The following is a 19,007-nucleotide window of genomic DNA, read 5'->3' as shown; positions in this document are numbered from 1 at the left end:
ATCCCGGCTCCAGGCAGGCACAATCCCCCTCTGCCACGGGCCCCACCTGGATAGACAGATTCCCACCTTCCCTCGGGGTGATGCTGGGTTTGGCAGGACGGGGGCCAGTGAGGGATGCCCATTCGGTCCCCAGCAGTACCAAGAGGACCGGCAACCCTGTCAGGGGCCCAGAGCAATGGATCTCCAGGCTTGCAACCTGGCTCTCAGCCCACTGCCTGCTGTTGAATCCCGGCGACCAGGCATTGTATGTGTGTGTGTGGGGGGGAGGCTTTTGACTGCGCCCCACAATCTAGCTGCGCAGCCGGGTTAGGGCTCACAGAGATTTCTGCAGAGCAAACACGGATCCAAGGCCTCTGTGTGCGCCCTAGGCCGGTGACTCACGGGGTGCTGTGTGTGTGTGTGGGGGGGTACACCCGGGGAGCCCTGCGGGGGGGGGGGGCGCACCCCCAATGGGCCAGATCTGGCAGCGATGGAAATTTGGGACCGCAGCACGGCGGGCGCCCTGGGACTTCCCCGCGCTGTCCAGCAGGGGCCGGACTCGGCTCGGCTCGGCTCGCCTGGCTCCGGCGCCGGGGCGGACCCGCTCCCGGCCCTGCCTCCGCGGCGCTGCAGCCGCCAATAGGGGAAGGAGGGAGGCAGGGCGCAGCGCGCAGCGCGGCCTGGCCCGGAAGCGAGCGGCGGGGAGGTGCCCGCTTGGAGAGGTGAGAGGGGCTGCAGGGATCGGGCCCAGTGGGGCAGGAGGCTGCAGGGATCGGGTCCTCTGCGGGGAGAGCTGCAGGGATCGGGTCCACTGGGGGTTCTCAGGTTTTGCTGGGCTGGGGCCGCCCCGTGCGCCCCTGGAGCTCCCCGTGCGCCCCTGGAGCTCCCCACGCGCCCTGCCCCGGGGCGGCAGCGGGCTCCGACTTGCTTTTTTTGGGGGGGGTCTCTGCTTTGGGACTCTGCCCCAAGGGCCCTGCTCCCCCCCCGGGCGGGGCGGCTGGTCCAGGGGCTGCCTGGGCTCGCCGGGGTGGGTAGAGCCGGGCTCGCTGGGGTGCCGCGGGGCGCAGCGCCACGTCCCGGCCCGGCTGCCAGGGGGCAAAGTCCCGCTGCGTTTGCTCGCCTGCCTGGCGGGGGCTGCCTGGGTTTCCACCCTCCCCACCCCCCGGCTGCGCCTTTGGCCCCGGTCACTGGCGCTCAGGGTGACCCGTGCGCCCTGCTCGGCAAAGGTGGCGCAGCGGGTGGGAGGGCCTCTGCTCTGGGGCAGCGGGGGGTCAGGCTGAGCTGAGCATGTGGGGGAGCCCGGGGATGGGGAGGGAGCTGTGGGTCAGGCTGCAGGGCAGGGGTGGGCCACGTGGGGTAGTGAGGTTGCGGGAGGGGGGAGGTAGGAAAGTCTGGGGGAGGCTGGACCAGCCCCTATCTGAGCCTCCGCTCCCCCACCGCTTGCTCACCATCCCCTGGGACTCTCACCCCAGTGAACTCCCCTTCCTCCCTGCCACTCGGCCACCCCTTGCCCCCATCCAACCCCCCGTGTAGGGCACAGGTGGGCAGTAATTTTTGATGGGGGGGGTACCCCGAGATTTCCATGAGTCGTCAAGGGCTGCACTTTCCATGATTTTAATGGAGGAGGTGCAAGGTCTGGGATACAGGCTGGGTGCACAAAGGAACTTGGGGTAGCGGACTGAGGTGCAGGAAGAGGTGTGGGGTCTGGGGAGTGGGTTGGGTGCAGGACAGCAGCCAGAGGGAAGGGTGTAAAATAGGGTGCAGTGTGGCCAAAGTGCTAGGGCCAGGACGTGCCTCTCTGGAAACCAGCTAATAGGAGCTGCCTGGGCCATGCTTGTGGGCATAGGCAGTTTGTGGAGCCTCCCCCCCCCCCCCCCCCAAAGGTACGCACACTGGCTGTGTTGAGGGAGGCTGCCCAAGCGTCCTGCTAAACCAGCACTACTCAACTTTGGAAGCCCCGGGGGCCACAATGATACAGCACATGCTGATGGCAGCAGCTTAAGTGTGGTTGCATATACATGCAAATATATGCAAATAGCTTTTTTCACACTGAATACAAAGATTAAGGCAAGATGACACAACACACAGGCCCCATTTAAGTCAGTTCTGCTGATATTAATAAAATGCAACATTTACCCGACTTCCACCCATCTGACAGCACTTTTAATGAACAATGACAGTCCAGGAATTCAACTACTAAAACACATCTCAACAGGAGACTGTTATATTGACTCCTTTTTTGTTTTGGCTCCCACCCGTGGGCCGCCTGTTGAGCCCTGCGTAAACCCAGACCACGCTGCGGGCTGCGAAAAGTAGCCCTGTGCTAAGCCACAGGCATCGGCTACCCACAGTATTGTGGCAGGACAGATCTTAATGTTTTGCAGGCTGGATCCGGCATGTGGGCCCTATTTTCCCTGCCCCCAGTTTAGGGGATTCACTGTAATGTGTGCATGGGGAGCCCAGAGCAGGAATAGGAGGAGGCCTGTCAGGGTGGGTCACTCCCAACCCTGAAAAAGAATTGATTTAAATCAAGTTTCCCATTGATGCTTCTTCACGTATTTCTTAAACAATGGTGCAGATCTGGTCACTAAATCATGTTAATTTATCACTCAGTACAGCATTTTACAACATCTCAGAGGACATACTTTGTGTGGCTTTTTTAGATCTCTTAATTTGATTAATTTAGGAAATTGTATGGTAGGGTTCGTTACCTGTGTCATGCTGCAGCTGCAGTACATTAAGAATGGTAAGAACTAAATCACACACACAAAGGCTGTGTCTAGATTGGCATGATTTTCCGGAAATGCTTTTAACGGAAAAGTTTTCTGTTAAAAGCATTTTCGGAACAGAGCGTCTAGATTGGTACGAACGCTTTTCCGCAAAAGCACTTTTTGCGGAAAAGCGTCCGTGCCAATCTAGACGCGCTTTTCCGCAAAAAAGCCCCGATCGCCATTTTCGCGATTGGGCCTTTTTTGCGGAAAACAAATCTGAGCTGTCTACACTGGCCCTTTTGTGCAAAAGCTTTGCGCAAAAGGGACTTTTGCCTGAACGGGAGCAGAATAGTATTTCCGCAAGAAGCACTGATTTCTTACAGTAGGAAGTCAGTGCTTTTGTGGAAATTCAAGCTGCCAGTGTAGACAGCTGGCAAGTTTTTCCGGAAAAGCGGCTGATTTTCCGGAAAAACTGGCCAGTCTAGACACAGCCAAACACAATACTGCTTAGATTTTATTAAATTAAATCTTTAATGCTACATAAATGTTTCACATTTGCTGTTGTCTCCTGAATTGCTGGCTAATAACTGTCCTTACAATCTTTTTTTTTAAAAAAAGTCAAATTTTATGAACTCTACCAGACAAGTCCTCAGAACACTAAATGTACTGTGTCCTTAAAACTTCTAAAACAAGCTCTCATCTTCCCCACTGTCATCTTGATCCATAGACTGAAACAGAAATATGAGTTTTCCTGCTTTTGAGTTTTCCCAGTTAATTTCTTAGATTTGTGTAGATAATACCAAAACGATGACAATATTCTCTCTGTGCCTGCAGAGGAAGTGACTACAGGCAGTCCCCGGGTTACATGGATCCGACTTACATCAGATCCCTACTTACAAACGGGGTGAGGCAACCCCGCACTAGCTGCTTCCCCCCAGCAGATCAGGGAGACGCGAAGCTAGCGCCCTCTCCTCCCAGTAGACCAGGGAGACGCAGAGCAGCTTTTCTCAGCAGACACCTCAGCTTGAGAATAAAGGACTGAGGGAAGTGAGGTGTGGGAGAATAAAACTGAGCTATGGAGAAATGTTTGGCTAGACTTTCCCCTACAATATGTACCAGTTCCGACTTACATACAAATTCAACTTAAGAACAAACCTACAGTCCCTATCTTGTACGTAACCCGGGGACTGCCTGTACTGTGAAAAGTTGGCTTAGCAGCTGAAAGAACTCTGTTTCTAGGTAGCTGGCTAATGATTCTTACCAATTCAGGGCAATGACTTAGTTCAAAACATCATAATTAAGCATGGACTGATGATGTGGTTTTGCTCCAGCTCTGAAATTTATGATGACAGGCATAACTGAGGAGTGATTTTGAGATGCTCCTGCTGTGGTAGCAACAGCATCTTCAGAAGTTAGGCATCTGCCTTTATATCTGGGTTAAGAATGTTCGGAAGAAAACTAAGTCACTTTGATGCCTGATCCATTTGCTTCTTTATTGCCTGTAGCAGTGCAGTATTTCTTTCCTCGGTGTCTTAAAGCGCCTTCCAAATTTCGACAGCATCAGCCGTGGAGCAGCAATTTCTCTGAAGTTTATTTAACGCTATGGGTAATAGGTTTTAGTATACCGAGCATATTTTCTAAATTCCTCTTTAATCCAGTGTGAGATACTTTGGCTGAGAGACTGCCATCGATTTAATCACCGTTTTCTTCACAAAGTTTTATGAGAACAGGCCAATTCTTGGCAAATTGCTCAAAACAATCAAGCACAGAATTCCATGAACATTTTGAGGGAGAATTAGTTTGACTCCTCCTGCTCTCTTCAGTGAAGCTGAAGGAAAATGGTTGTTAACGGAAGTATTTTCTGACTTTAACAGCATTTTCGTACTTAAGTCTTTGGCTAAAAGTTGCATTAAATGGGCACTGCAGCCTTATGTTATTAAGGAGGAGTCTTCCGTTTCTCTTCTAGGTACTTCTCGTCTTTCCATGTTTGCAGCTTTGTCAGTGACAAAACTATGCACCTGACAGCTGAGTTCACAGTTTATTAGGGCTTTCACTGCCACATCTTTTAAATAGTCAGTTGTGTGGGCATTTCCTGATGTATCTGTTGTTTCTGAAAGAGATGCCACCCCACCATCTGTTTTCACACAGGCCAGTGTCACTGGATCATTGTGTACGTCGCTCCACCCATCAAGGCTTAAACCGGCAAATTTCCCCTCAGTGTTTCTTGCATGCTGTTCAAGTTCCTTCTCATACACCAGGGGTGGGGAACTTAAGGCCGGCCCTTAGCTTGCCTGGATCAAGACCCCAAGGCTTCCTGCCCCCCCGCAATCCCCCTATGAGGCTGGAGCACACAAAATCTACTAGGCTGGGTCCCCCAATGATTTGGTGTGTGAGGGAAATGTGAGAAATGAATTTTTCCTTCCCAGTCGGGGGCCATGTCAGAGAGGGGTGGGGGTTTTTTTTTGGCTTCTCACTTGTGTGCGTTCCCCCTGGCTGATGTTTTTGTGGGTCAGCAGCCCCCTGTTGTAGACTATATCTGGCAACTTTTCACCAGTGGTTCCTCTACCGGGTGGAGTGTAGCCTGGTTGTAAGTAGGGATGTAAAGGGTTAACCGGTTATCCAGTAAGCATTTGCCTTACCAGCATGCTTAGTGGGGTTACCGGTTAACCAGTGGCTCAGACCAAGCAGCCTCTGCCTGCAGTGCAGTGTGGTAAGCCTGGCCCAGTGTGGCAGACTCAGCCCAGCTTGGTGAAAATGGCGATGGGGACTTTCTTGCGCAAAACCGCGTCTAGATTGGCACAGACACTTTTCCGCAAAAAGAGCTCTTTTGGAAAAAGATGTCTGTGGACGGGGAAGACGGGTTTTTTCCCGAAAGAAGAGGCCTCCAGGTGGCCACTCCGTCTACAGCAGTGGTCCCCAACGTTTTGGGGCTGCCGGGCGTCTGGGGGCGGGGCCGCTCATGCGCTGCACGTACGGGGGCGGGGCTGCTCACAGGCCACGTGACTGGGGCGGGGCCAAGCATGCGCCGCATGCCCGAGGTGGGCACCGGCTGCCCAGGTTCCGCGCGGCCGGGGCCGGCAAGGGCACGCGTGGCGCCCCCGGGGGCGGGGGTCAGGGTTGGCACCGGCACACGTGGCGCACCCGGGGCCGGGACCGGTCATGAGCCCGGGGCTGGCACCTGCCGCACGCCTGGGGGCGGGGCCAGCCCAGAGTGATCTGCGGGCGCACGTAAAGGGCCCGGCGGGCGCCATGGCGCCCGCGGGCACCAGGTTGGGGACCACGGGTCTACAGCAATCAGAACTTAAATGCGACATAGCGTCCAATTAATGTGGACGCTATCTTTCAAAAAAGCACATCGCTTTTTGATGCACTTTGGCAGTGTGGACGCTCTCTTTCGGAAGACATTTTTCCAGAAGATCTCTTCCGGAAAAGCTTCTTCCGAAAGAAGCCTGCAGTCTAGATGTAGTCTCAGTCTTAAGACAATATCTTAACGAGCTCCTCTGCTGTGCTTGGTCCAGGTCCCCCACTGCGTAAGCACAGAATGAAAACAGTCCGATCCAGCATGCCTCTGTCTTTGCACATGTTGCTGTTTAGTCTGCTGAGAAGCAGAAATTGAAAGCTGCAGATTTTCAAGAAGCGAGAGCTGGACAGACTAGACGCGAGCCGTTAATTGATTTTTAGGAGGCTCTAAGTGGAGGTGTGGCATGTTTGTGAAGCGATGTAATTGCAACGGTCATATTTAAACGAGATAGTTAGTATTTTATTGCTGATTTTAAAAGAATCCGATTTAAATTTAAAAAAATCCATGGTTTTGATTTTTTTTTTAAGCATCATTGATTTTTATCCACTCTGGGGCCTGTGGAGCATGCTCAAGGAGTTTGCCTTGTCGGCAGGGCTGTGGCTTCACTGTATACCATATTTTCCGGCGTATAAGGCTACTGGGCGTATAAGACGACCCCCTAATTTTTTAGTTAAAAGATAGGTTTTCGTCTTATACCCCAGCGCCCCTCCATCTCCTCGGCTTTGCTCCCGGTGTCCCTGGTCTGCTGGAGACGGTCCCCAGCAGACCAGAGGCACCGGGAGCAAAGCCTCGGGGGAAGCCGGCGGCGGGGCATCCCAGGCGTATAAGACGACTTTTGATGCTAAAAAACATCCCCCAAAAATCGGGGGTCGTCTTATACGCCGGGTATACGCAAAGCCCGGCCGCCTGTATACCCAGCGTATAAGACGACCCCCGATTTTTGGGGGATGTTTTTTAGCATCAAAAGTCGTCTTATACGCCGGAAAATACGGTAATCCCTGCTAGAGTCCAGGGGCTACCCAGCCGCTGACTTGGTTATCCCCTTGGGGGGAGCATCAGGCACAACATGGGGCAGGCTCCGGCTGGGAGCTGAATGGGGCAGCGGATGCAGTTCTTTCTCTTAGGGATTGAGCTCAGCTGGAGCGGGAGACCCAGGAGAGGCCCCCTGTCCCTTGCCTTCCCGCAGGCACCCCAGGATCTGGGAGGGGGGCTGGTAGGGAGGATCCAGCCCTCTAACTGCTCTGGAATCCTACAGCCTGGTTGCCGGGCTACCCTTGGCGGGGAGTTGACCAGCACCGTCCAGGTAACACTGCCTGCCTGGGCCTGTCATGGCCACGTAGGTGGGTGTATGGGGGGGAGGGCGGGGGGAGGCGTGTAGCTGAGATATCTCACCCCAGGGGGGCAGGGCGAGGTTGATTTGTTTGGCGCGCCGGGTGGAGGCTTTGGGATGGGTGTATCTGGGCGAAGAGGCAGGGTCAAACGTGTGGTGATTTTTGGGCTCCCCGGGGCGGAGGGAGGCGCAGGACGGGTCACGGGGGGTGGTGGGGATGGTGGTTTGGGATCTTTGAGGAGGTGCGTTTGTGCAGTGGAGGGTGAAGAGGGGCGACTCTCCTTGTGTGGGGGGGGCCAGCAGGGAGGTGGATCCTTGCAACTGTGACACTAACTCTGCCCCCCCCCTCCCCCCAGAACACGTCTGGCTCTCCCCCAGCGACGCCATGTGGCCCTTGCTCTGGACGACCGTGCGGGCCTATGCCCCTTACGTCACCTTCCCCGTGGCCTTTGTGGTGGGGGCGGTGGGCTACCACCTGGAGTGGTTCATCCGGGGTGACGCCCCGCAGCCGGCCGAGGAGGAGAAGAGCATCTCGGAGCGGCGGGAGGACAGGAAGCTGCAGGAGATTGTGGGAAAGGACCTGACCGAGGTGGTGAGCCTCAAGGAGAAGCTGGAATTCGCCCCCAGAGCCGTGCTGAATAGGAACCGCCCAGAGAAGAGTTAACCAGGCTGCCTGGGCGAGCACTCAATCCGGCAGGCTGCTGGTCAGGACCCTGAATCCTTCAGCTCTTTCCTGCGGACTCTCTCGATTCATCCGTGTGTTTTTGACCCCCCCTCTGCCAGCGTCCGGCTCTTCCTGCGCCTCCAGCCCTGGCGCTCACGGTGGGTACCTTGCGAGGTGGCTTGTTGGAGTTTCCCACCCACTGGAGAGTTGAAGGAGGAGGCCTGGCCAAGGAAGCAGAGCGGGGCCACTTTGGCCATTGCTGCCTGAGTTCCTGGCACCACCAGTCACGTAGCTAGGGAGGGGATGACGCTCCAGGGGCCGCCCGGTTCGTGGAGTGCAGGAGACGGCTCGGCTCCCAGGCGGAATGGGCCCTTGCAACTCGGCCTGCCCTGTCCCGGATCCCTCTGGGTCTCCCTGGATTCTGCCATTATCCTGTGCATGGAAGCAGCCAATTTTTGTGTCCGGCCTGGTGGCAGAGTGTGCCCAGAGACCAGGAGTGTTGGGGAGAGCGTTCTGGGACACAGCCTGCCTTCCCTCATCCCGGCTGGGACTGCCCCTCGCTTCTCAGGAACCCCAGATTCACCCTCGCTAGCAGGCGCAGCCCCTCTCCAGCCCTCTTCACGGTGGTCGGCCCCTTGGCGTCAGACTGGCTGCTGGGGCGCAGCGTGAGGGAAGCTGTAATTGCCCAGCAGGCCAGAGACTGGTGTGTAGTTGGAAGCCATTTTGTCCTCCTGCCCCAGGAGCCCTGGTGGTCCCCGGGCAGGGAGCTCCGGGCGCGTTGCTGTGACCCTGAGGTTTGGGGAATGAAATGACCTTGCTGTGTGGAATGAAGCCAGATTAAACCAGCCTGAGAACTTGGGGCCTCCGTTTCCTTCTTTCCCTCCTAGGGTTTGGGCTCCCCAGGCCTCCTGGTCGGTGCCGGTCCAGCCCCCTGTCTCACATCCAGCCGCTGAGCAGGACGCTCTATGGAGAGAGCTTGCCTCAGCCGCATGAAGCGCGTGGGTCCCGCTTAGCTCTGACACAGCGGGAGGGGTGGCTGCGTCTCTTCCCCAGCTGGTCTCGTCTCTTCCCGGGAGGGTGAGGAACGCTGCCAGCAAGGCCTCTGGGCCTAAGCCGTGTTTGGGTTTCCTCCCGGAGATGGCCTGCCTGGAGCTGAGGTGAGACTCCCCTGCTCTTGAAGGGCTTGGAAATAAACCGCTGGCTCCTTCTCCCCCCAATCTCCCCATCCTGCTGGGTCCCAGCCACGCCTCCTACACGCAAGCTCCCCTCTGCTCCAAGTCCTGGGTTGGAGGATGACTGGAGACCCCCCTAAAAGGAGGCCGGTTCGGTGCTCGGTACTTTCTGACAAATTGGTGCCTTTAAGGGACCTCAAGGAAGACTTGTTCCGTGATCGGAGCATTAGTCTGGGCCATGAGGGAAGACATGGGTTCAGTTCCTGCTCTGCACCACGTGTCGTAGGTGGGCCCTGGCAAGTCACTTAGTTCTCTTGTGCCTTGATTCCCCTTCTGTAAACTGGGGCTGAGGGCACTGCGGTGGGAGAGGAAACCGTAACAATTGTGAGGGGCTCAGCTCTGGGCCAGATCAGTGCCAGAGAGAGAAACCAGGCACCCACAACCAGCTGCTGCTTGGACACGAACACTCGCAAAGCTTTATCCAGGCCAGGGGTGGGCAATCATTTTTGATTGGGGGCCGCTCCCAAGAATTGGGTAAGCGGCCAAGGGCTGCACTTTCCCATGATATTAATGGAGGAGGTGCAGGGTCTGGGAGGGAGGTTGGGTGCAGAAGGGAGCTTAGGGTAGGGGATTGGAGGGTGGGGGGGGCGGGAGGGGATGGAGTTGGGGTGAAGGAGGAGGTTGTGAGCTGGGGCAGGGGATTACCGTGCCTAACTCCCAGTGGTGGTAAGAGGAGTTGGGCACCTGTGACGGACCGGGCCGTGTCTGGGCACAGCTGAGGGCGTCCGCTCAGGGCGAATTGCTCAAATCCGGGGCTCCTTACAGCCCCCAGACTGGTGACCTCTCCAAATAGGCCACAAACCAGTCCCACAGAGCGCTTCAGCTTCCTGCCTGAAACCTCACGAGCAAAACCCCTCCGACACCCCAGCAATATCCGTGCCCCAGATGGCCCCGGGCCTCATACACAGGTGGGGGGGTCCTAGCACCCAATCCGACCTATCCCGAACAAGTTCTGTCCGGTTCCAAGAAACCAGCCACAGATCCCTGGTCAATTTACCCTCTGGATCTTACCCGCAAATCACGCTGGGCCAATCCTTTAGCATCTAACAACTAAAGGTTTATTATCACAAGAAAGAAAAGCCTCAGAGTCAGGTTGTTAAAGAATAGTACGTTACATGCACCGAATCTCCCAGTCCTCGATGCAGGCTCTAGCAGAGATGTTGCAGCTGCTGGTTTAAAAGTTCTTATTGCGCATCCTAAGATCAGGATGGGTCCACAGGTCTTTCGGGCCCTTCAATCCCTGCAGTGCTGCCTCTGGGATGAAGTGCTGAGCTGAAGACAAAATGGCATCCACCACATGGCCTCTTTATACCTCCTTCCTGGCCTCTTCTAGTATGTAGCAGGTCATCTGGACAGAGGCCAATCTCTGTGTTCCCTGCTGGCTGCTCTCAGGTGACAGCCCCCATTCTTTAGGTGTGTCCTCGGCCCATTAAGTGCCATTGTCCCACAGGACCTGGCTACTCAGCCTGTCCATAGCAATGCTTAACCACATTCAGAGAAATATTCAGCCTCCACACAGATTACAGATTCCTACCTACACACACAGATATTATACACTCACATAAATAGTTCAATACCCCACATGGCTCCCTTTTATACCAATTTCTGGGGCCAACACCCCCACCTAGGGGTGCAGCAGCGCTCTGGCTGCTTCCCTCCAATTCGGTAATGTGACAGCACCTCACACCTTTGAGGATCTGGACAGAAGGACCCAGAGTGCCCCTGCCCTGGGAGCAAGGCTGGGGGCAGCAATGGCTTCCGTGCTGCCCGGGGAAGGACGTGAAGTGAAACTGACTCCTTGGGAGCACACCCAGTAAAGGGTTCTGGAGTCTGTAATTTCCTCTCCAGCTGATCTGGCGATGTGGGTTTAACCCACAAAAGCTCATGCTCTAACCTATGTGTTAGTCTCTAAGGTGCCACATTGGTTTTAAAGTTACAGGCTTACCCGGCTCCCCCTCTGGGAGTGTAAATCACAGGGGCTCTGTTTAGACTGGCAAGTTTTTTCGCAAAAGCAGAAAACTTGCCAGCTGTCTACTCTGGCTGCTTGAATTTCCGCAAGAGCACTGACTTCCTACTGTGTGAAATCAGTGCTTCTTGCGGAAATACTGTGCTGCTCCCGTTTGCGCAAAAGGGCCAGTGTAGACAGCTCAGATTTGTTTTGCGCAAAAAAGCCCCGATCGCAGAAATGGCGATTGGGGCTTTTTTGTGCAACAGCGCGTCTAGATTGGCACGGACGCTTTTCTGCAAAAAGTGCTTTTGCGGAAAAGTGTCTGTGCCAATCTAGGCGCTCTTTTCCGCAAATGCTTTTATCGGAAAACTTTTCCGTTAAAAGTATTTGCGGAAAATCATGCCAGTCTAGACGTAGCCAGGGAGCCTTCTCCACTCCCACTGTACCCCCAGCTGCCACCGGCTTTCTCCAGCTGTGAGTTTGGCCCAGATACCCCAGGATGAACACAACGGACCTTAGAGAGGCAATAGCCTCTCCACGGGCCTCTAGTAGGACTCTGCCACAGCCTCACCCTAGCCCCGCCCCTTGCCCGGTCTGCGCCTCAGTTTCTTCATCTACAAAATGAAAGCAGTGGGATCACAGTTCCTGCCCTGCCAGACACATGCTGGGCTGTAGCTAACTCCGGTCATTGGAGGCCTGGAATGCCAGGGGCAAAGTAAATCTGAACAATAATTAATTCAGCTGCCACTAACGATGCCAGCGGTTGAAATGCCTTGAATTGCACCTCCTAATTCTGGTACCCTCAATTTGATGCTACCATGGTGGGTCTCTGGGATACTGAGCGCTTGGGGGCAGGATCGGGCTCTTGTGGAGCTGCTAAAAGATTCCTGATTCTTGGGGTCCCCCCCCAAAACCTTCTTTCTTGGAGCCCTCCGATGCCGAGGGCAATAAATCCGTTGTCTCCGGCCCACGACTCCCTGATGTCAGCAGCTTGTTCAGCACTTTGGATTGCTCACACCCTATTTCCTCGAGCGCTCCGGGGCTAAAGGTCGCCCTATTTCCCACAGATGTTATGCATGGTAATGGCTGAATTAGCAGCCGGCTTCGTGCTGGCTCCGTGATCCCCTGGCTGACAGCTTAATTAGCAGCCCTTGCCCTTTGTGTTTGTCTCTTGCACTTGCTCCCAAGTCGGGGCTGTAATAATAACCCTCTGCCCTGCTGGCCTTCCAGCCAGGGATCCGTGACCCTTCCCCCGCAGGCACCGAGGAGCCCCCCCCCCCCCCCCCGCAGTTTACTATCCCCATTTGAACTGACAGGGAAAGGGAGGTTGGCCGAGATCACCCCGCAGGTCAGTGCCTGGACCAGGCAGTCAGAAATGTTCCCTCCCCACTGGCTTTCTACGCACGTGGGAATGTTCTCCCAGAGCTGGCCCAGCCTCCACATCCACCCGGTTGGCCCCCTGCTGTGCAAACACCCTGAGCCCTGGTGCGGCAGGATCCCTGCCACAGGGGATCCTCTAGCCCAGCGGTTTCCAAACGACGGGTCGCGCCCCAGCACTGGGTGCGGAATGTCGGGCGCTGGGGCTTGTTGCTGCAGGGGGGTCAGGTGACCAGTGGGGGGAGGAGGGGGTTAAGGCAGTGACCTGCTTGTCCTGGCACCGCCCCAGAAGTGGCCGGCAACAGGCCTGGTTCCTAGGTTGAGGGGGGAGCACCCAGGGCTCCATGCATTACCCCTGCCTTGAGCACTAGCTTCGCACTCCCATCCACTGGGAACTGGCTGCTTCTGGGGTGCTGCATGGTTTGCGGTGCCAGGAGAGGCAGGAAGCTGCCTTATTCCCCCCGCTGCACCGCGGACCGGGAGTCGCTCGAGGTCAGCCCCTCCTGCCCCACCCCTGACCCTCCCTCAAAGCTGGAGCTTCCTCCTACACCCCAAAACTCTTCTCCTCAGCCCTACCTCACTCCAGTCACAGTCTGGTGGGTTGCGGGCACCAGCGATTGTCTTCAACTGGGTCATGAGAAAAAAAGTTTGAAAAGCCCTGGCCTAGCATGCTGCCTCGCCTCCTTGCTGCCTCCTCCCGGCTGCTGCCCGCTAAGGAAGAGCCTTGGTGGGGACGCCTAGTTTTGCCTTTCTCCAAGGGGAGCCTGTTGCGTCGAACCGCCTGGATGCAAGCAGGGAGCCGTGCAGCAAGTGGCCAGCTCCTGAGGGTGTAAATCAGTGTAGCTGCAGCCCTGTGGGAGAAACGGGCTGATTCGTCCCAGGCGAGGGTCAGGTGCCCTGTTCACATTGCATTTACCTGGCCCTTTGCATCTTTCCTTCTAAGCAACCCCCTTATAGTTCCTGCCCATGGGGAGCTAAGTCTTCTCAGTAGGAGACAACCCCCCATGAGATGGTTGGGGTGGAGTCTGGGGGGCACAATCCATTTCCTGAATTTCCAAACCATCCCTCCCCTCCTCCCCTGCAGGGAGAAGTCTTTAAAACCTGCACAAACCTTTTGGTCTCTCTTCCCAGAGACCAAGTTGCTTTGGTAACGGGATGGAGCCTTGGAAGCTGTCATTTCCCAGTATTGGCGATTTGTTGGCGACAGGATATAGGAGCCTGGAACGACTAGTTTCCTCCATTGTGTTTTAATTGTCCCCCCAAACGTTTGTTTGGAGGTCGCTTAGCTGGTTCTATTGTGTTGCTTCCAGTAGCCTCCTGGTATGCGAGAACAATGCGTTCATCCAGGGAAGTCTTCAAACCCAATCCACGACCACGGCACCTCCCTGCCCCCGTCCCATCCGATGGTCATAACGTTCTCGTATCTCAAGCGTCTTAGATTATTCCGTGGCCAGCAGCCACCCAGCACCCATCTATGCTTTCTGCCCTCCCCCGGAGCGAGGGATTGTAAGCCCCCTTTGACAGCTGGGGAAACTGAGGCACCGAGCTCTGCAGTGACTTTCTCAAGGTCACAGAGGGAGTCTGTGGCAGAGCGGGGGCTTGTTCCTAGGACTCCTGAGTCCCAATTCAGAGTCCTCGTACATCCTGGCTGTGCGCTGCTTGTGACCAATCCCCCTTTGCTTGGGAACAAATGCAGGGACTGGGGCCAGGATTAGTCAGGGTAACATGTTGTATAAACAGGCTTGCTCTGTATTACGTGCTGGCTCTTACACACAAATATTCAAGGAGCAACTCAGCTCCCAGGCTGTTATCATGCAGCTGCATCAATGCAGCCGGGATGCTGTGGCCGTGATGCAAGGGCCCTTTGGAAGGGGATCTGAAAACATTTCCAGCTGCTACAGCTTAGCCCTCGAAGGCCAAAAGCAGCATCTGCGCAAAACAGCCGGGGCAGGAAATTCCCACCCCACACCCTCCGATCGATTCCCAAGGGGGCGAGGAGGCTGGGGGCTCCCTGGTAGCAGATACAGAACCTCCAGCCTGGTCTATTCAACACCTGTGCGTGCCCGGGAAGCCTATGATTAGGAGGGCCAGAAGCAAAAGTGCCTGGTGTCTGGTGGGCAGAGAGAGGCCTCTGTTCCTACTCAAAGTTGTGGGGCTGGAGTAAAAGCCTGGAGCTGCTGCAGGGGTTATACCGTGGGGTCCTGCAGGCTCAGTTTTGGGACCGATCCTATTGGCTCACTGCAAGGCTACAGGCCTCCTGCAAGACTAGAATGCTCCCCCCCCCCCCCGCCCAAGCCCACATTCAGGATGCAGCTGAACGTCACCTGACTTGGCACGACAGCGGCGTGTCTCGGTGCCTCGGCATCGGTGCGGCGGTGTTCATGCAAACAGCGGCCCGTAGGTCTCCGCAGTGTGACCGTGCAAAGGTGCAGAGCAGGGGGCTTGGCCAACATGAGAGTACGTTGGCACAGAGAGGAAGAAAGCGGCACTGTGAAATGAAGAGGCTCAGAGGTATGGGGGGGCTGAGGACCCTTGCAGTATTCCCTGTAAGCTGAGCGCTTGGGCGGCCACCCAGGAGAGAGTCCAATGCCACCCAGCTGATTAGCAGAGCACCCTCAGCTGCCAGCATGTGTTTCAACTGGTGGTGCACATCCACACATACCTCGGTGCACACAACAAAATTTATCCTGCACATGGATGGAAAAAAATTGAGGGAACATTGGATCCTTCCTTCCCTTCCAGGCCTAGATAGAAACCCCATGAGTGTGTGTGTGTGTGTGTGTGTAGGAGGGGCATTGCTATGCAGCTGCCTGTGTCTAAGTTGTATGGGGCTACACTGTCCAGGGTTCTAGACTCAGGCTTCATTGCTGCCCATTGGCATCAGGACAGACCCTGAAAGGGATTGGAAAGGCCCCTGTGTGTCCCTTTTACCCCCTCACCCCTCGTGCAGGAGGCTGTTGACTGAGTGTGGTGCTGGTGTAAGAGCTTTGCACTAGCCTCCTGCATGTGGGGAGAATTGGGCTCGGCTTCCCACGGCCCACGGGAGGCTGCATTAGAGCAGCCCTGAGACTCAGCTAAATGACTCAGGGAGCAAGGCAGGGCGAAGGGCGGTGGGTATCCGAGGCAGGGGGAGGCAATGTCTGGCTGGCCCCAGCTCGCTCCTCCCCCCATTCAGCGTGGCTTCCCCATCTGTCTGGGCTTCACACCCACCGAGGCTGGGGCCGTGCTGCCTGCCCTCCCCAGGCTGGGAAGGTTGGGGCCAGGTACCACCTGGGCTCCAGGGTCAGAAGGGGATGCCCATCACTTGCCACTTACTCTCTGAGGCTGCGGGGGGGGGGGGGGGGGAGGGGGGAGGGGGGAGGGCACTCACCCTCCCCATGCTCCTGGGGCTGAGGAAGGTGGGGGTCACCTGTGTGCCACCCCCCAGGCTTGGTGTGTGCGGGGAAGACTGGGGCCACGTGCCCCCTGCTACGGGGTGGCCTGCCCCGCAATGGTGGGGGCTTGGCTCCCATGGGGCTCCTGAGTGGAAGGGGCAGGGCGGGAGCTACCCCCCCAGGCCTAGATTCAGCCCCCGCCCATGAGCAGGGCTCTGTATGACTGAGGAGACCGGAAGCACAGGGGTTGTGGCACCCGCTGGCACCCCCAGCCAGCCCCTGCCACCCAGAAAGCATCTGGGCAGGGCCGCGCAGCCAGCCGGGGGCCGGCGTGTGGGAACCTCGGCTGGTGCTGCCCCGTCGGGCCCTGAGGCGAGTGCCGAAGCCCCCGGCGCAGCGCCAGGGGCAGGCCATGCAAGCCAAGCAGCCAGTCCCTTGGCTGTCCCCAGGGGAACAGGCTGCGGCTCGGCCCAGTCCTTCACGTGCTGCGCTGGCCTTTTTCCCAGGCTCCCCTTCTGCCCTTTTTCCATGAGCGTGTGGGAATCTAGTCTGAGTCCTCCCTTTGGGGCGGCCTCTTCCTGGTGTCCTCCCCACGGCACCGCGCTGCACTCAGCTGAGCTGTCTTTCCCAGGGGCCTGTTTATAGTGTCCCGGGGCCGGGGTGGGGCCAGGCCCTGACCCACTCCCCATGCCCTGCCCGGCCTGTTTGGCTGCCCAGTGGCCAGAGCTCAACTGGGGTAGTTACCCCGGGTGCAGAGAGCAAGGCAGGGGAGAATCAAAGGGGCAGAGAATCACCGGCTGGACCTGTGGGGGGGGAGGGGCTTTGCTTGCAGGGGGATTTTTAAACCGGCTTAGTTAGAGCTGTACCCAAAGGCTATGTCTAGACTGGCACGATTTTCCGGAAATGCTTTTAATGGAAAAGTTTTCCGTTAAAAGCATTTTCAGAAAAGCGCGTCTAGATTGGCAGGACGCTTTTCCGCAAAAAAGCCTCGATCGCCATTTTCACAATCGGGGCTTTTTTGCGGAAAACAGTACTGTGCTGTCTACACCGGCCCTTTTGCACAAAAGTCTTTCGGAAAAAGACTTTTGCCCGAACGGGAGCAGCATAGTATTTCCGGAAAAGCACTGACAATCTTACATGAGAGCGTCAGTGCTTTTCCGGAAATTCAAGCGGCCAGTGTAGACAGCTGGCAAGTTTTTCCGGAAAAGCGGCTGCTTTTGCAGAAAAACTTGCCAGTCTAGACACAGCCAAAGCGGCTGTGGTTTCACATACTGGCACTGGGTGAAAGTGAACAGGTCCTAGTGAACTGTCTAATGTCGCACCCGGGACTCTGGCTGGAGGGGGACATGGAGGGAGTTTGCAGCATCCAGTGGCTCATCAATAATGTCTGTAGGGGGCATTTCCTACCAGATTTGGGTGAGGATGAAGGAGGCGGGGAGGGAGTTCCCCATTGTGGCTGTCCCTGCCCACTCCTAGAAATCAGTGGGTTGTGTGTGATGGCCTGCCTGTTGGCCCCCTGTCTATTTATCCAGGGCCAGTGACGCTGCCCTCATGTCTCAGGGGACCGGCTGCTCGTTCAGGGTGGGCTTAGTAAAGTGTTAGCAAGCCGGGGAGGGGGCTGCTCACTCGTGAGCACAAGCTAGCAAACCATGCCTGGCCGAGTCACTGGCAGGGCGCCCAGGAGGCCTGGCACATGCGCGCTACCCGCTAGGCCGGGGGGTTTCAGCTGGGTCATGAGAAAAAAGTTGGAAGAAAATTGCTGACGCCTGCGACCTACCAGCACGTGACTGGAGTGTGGGCTGCGGGGTGGGGCTGGGGAGGAGCTGTGGGGTGTAGGAGGCGGCTCTGGCTTTGCGGGTGTCAGGGCTGGAGGGGCTGACCTCGAACGGCTCCCGGTCAGAGGCGCAGTGGGGGGGGGGGGGGGGATGGGAGAACAAGGCAGCTTCCTGCCTCTCCTGGTCCCACAAACCAGGCTGCGCCCCAGAAGCAGCCGGCAGCAGGTTCCCGGCCCATGGGAGTGCGGAGCTAGTGCTCGGGGCAGGGGCAGTGCACGGAGCCTTGTGCCCTCCCCTCCCCACCTAGAAGCCGCCCCTGCTGCCGGCCGCTTCTGGGACACCGTGCTGGCTGCAGTGCCAGGACAGGCAGGGAGCTGCCTTCACCCCCCCCACTGGTCACCTGATCCCCCTGCACCAAGGAAACCTAGTGCCCCACATCCCTCCCCCCCAGTCCTGGGTCACAACCCCTAGGCTGAAATCCGCTGCACTAGCCCACACACCTTCCCTGAGCTGGGCATGAGACCCTGGAGGGCCCTTGCCCCTGGGCTAGTCCACCTGCCCCCTCTGCCCAGAGCCAAGAACAGTGAGTCCTACTTCACAGCCCCCACCCCGGCTCTCCCCGTGCCAGGAAGAGAACCCAGGTTCTCCCACACCCACCGGCCTTACCCAGCGACCAGTACCTCACGCTGGCTGTGGGCTGCCTCCGCAGCCCAGTATCCGGTAGCCATCCATCGCAGGTGAGTTGGGACAGGGCAGGTTTCCAGGGGACGCTGGAGGGGGTGCCTATGAGCCCCTGCCCACCAAGGAGAAGCCGGCACCCTGTGCTGGAAGGAGCCGGCGGAAGGGGACTGACAATGTCAGGATACGGGAAGTTGCGGACACTATTGAGAGCCGCTTCCTCCAGCATTGTGGTTCTCACACATTTGTCAGGCGGGCTGGGCTCTGCTGGGGGGGCCCAGCATTGTCTGGCCTAGCCCCCATGAGCAGCGCCCTATATATAACCCTGCTCTCACGGCAGGGACGGGGTGTGTGGGGGGGATTGTTTGGGGCTCATTGTGCGCCGTTGGCACCAGAGCCGGGTTTGTTATTGCTTGCAGCACAATGGGGGGCCCAGGCTCTTGGGTGCAGGCGGACCAGGGTTTGTGTCCGGAGGGGCCAGTGCTGGCGTCTTGTCAGAGCTCTCACGGCAGCGGCTGTTGTAACCGGGAAAGGAAAAGGCAGGACTAGCTATTCCTCACCTCAAGGGTGCGACGTAGCCAGGACGCCAGACTGTTGGGAATCATTAAAAAGGGATTGCGAATAAGACAGAGAAGATC

The 19,007-nt window shown here is 57.0% G+C and overlaps 1 protein-coding gene and 1 long non-coding RNA gene across 4 annotated transcripts; one reads left to right on the top strand and one right to left on the bottom strand.

The window, feature by feature from the left end:
• The first annotated feature begins 578 nt into the window (after positions 1-578).
• Positions 579-8,844, top strand: SMIM12 (small integral membrane protein 12). Of its 3 annotated transcripts, XM_075909192.1 has the most exons (3): positions 684-701; positions 7,178-7,294; positions 7,678-8,844. In XM_075909192.1, exon 3 carries the CDS (start codon positions 7,707-7,709, stop codon positions 7,983-7,985), a length of 279 nt encoding a protein of 92 aa, XP_075765307.1. In that variant the 5' UTR covers positions 684-701; positions 7,178-7,294; positions 7,678-7,706; the 3' UTR covers positions 7,986-8,844. The 3 variants fall into 3 exon arrangements, with proteins under 3 accessions (XP_075765306.1, XP_075765307.1, XP_075765308.1); XM_075909191.1 differs by lacking the exon at positions 7,178-7,294 and having other exon boundaries at positions 579-701; XM_075909193.1 differs by lacking the exons at positions 684-701; positions 7,178-7,294 and adding an exon at positions 7,308-7,331.
• A 108-nt stretch (positions 8,845-8,952) lies between these two features.
• On the bottom strand, positions 8,953-18,529 carry LOC142819975 (uncharacterized). Its single transcript, XR_012897675.1, has 3 exons — positions 18,372-18,529; positions 14,867-15,030; positions 8,953-13,859 (listed from the first exon to the last, which is right to left on the bottom strand). It is a non-coding gene; the product is annotated as an uncharacterized LOC142819975 (long non-coding RNA).
• Positions 18,530-19,007: the final 478 nt, after the last annotated feature.

The sequence above is a fragment of the Pelodiscus sinensis genome, chromosome 25 (assembly GCF_049634645.1).
Source record: "Pelodiscus sinensis isolate JC-2024 chromosome 25, ASM4963464v1, whole genome shotgun sequence".
NCBI classification, from domain to species: domain Eukaryota; kingdom Metazoa; phylum Chordata; order Testudines; family Trionychidae; genus Pelodiscus; species Pelodiscus sinensis.
This window is presented reverse-complemented; position numbering and strand designations above follow the sequence as displayed.

Coding starts and splice junctions, on each gene's coding strand:
- SMIM12 (XM_075909191.1), top strand. CDS start 7,707: ATGTGGCCCTTGCTCTGGACGACCGTGCGGGCCTATGCCCCTTACGTC.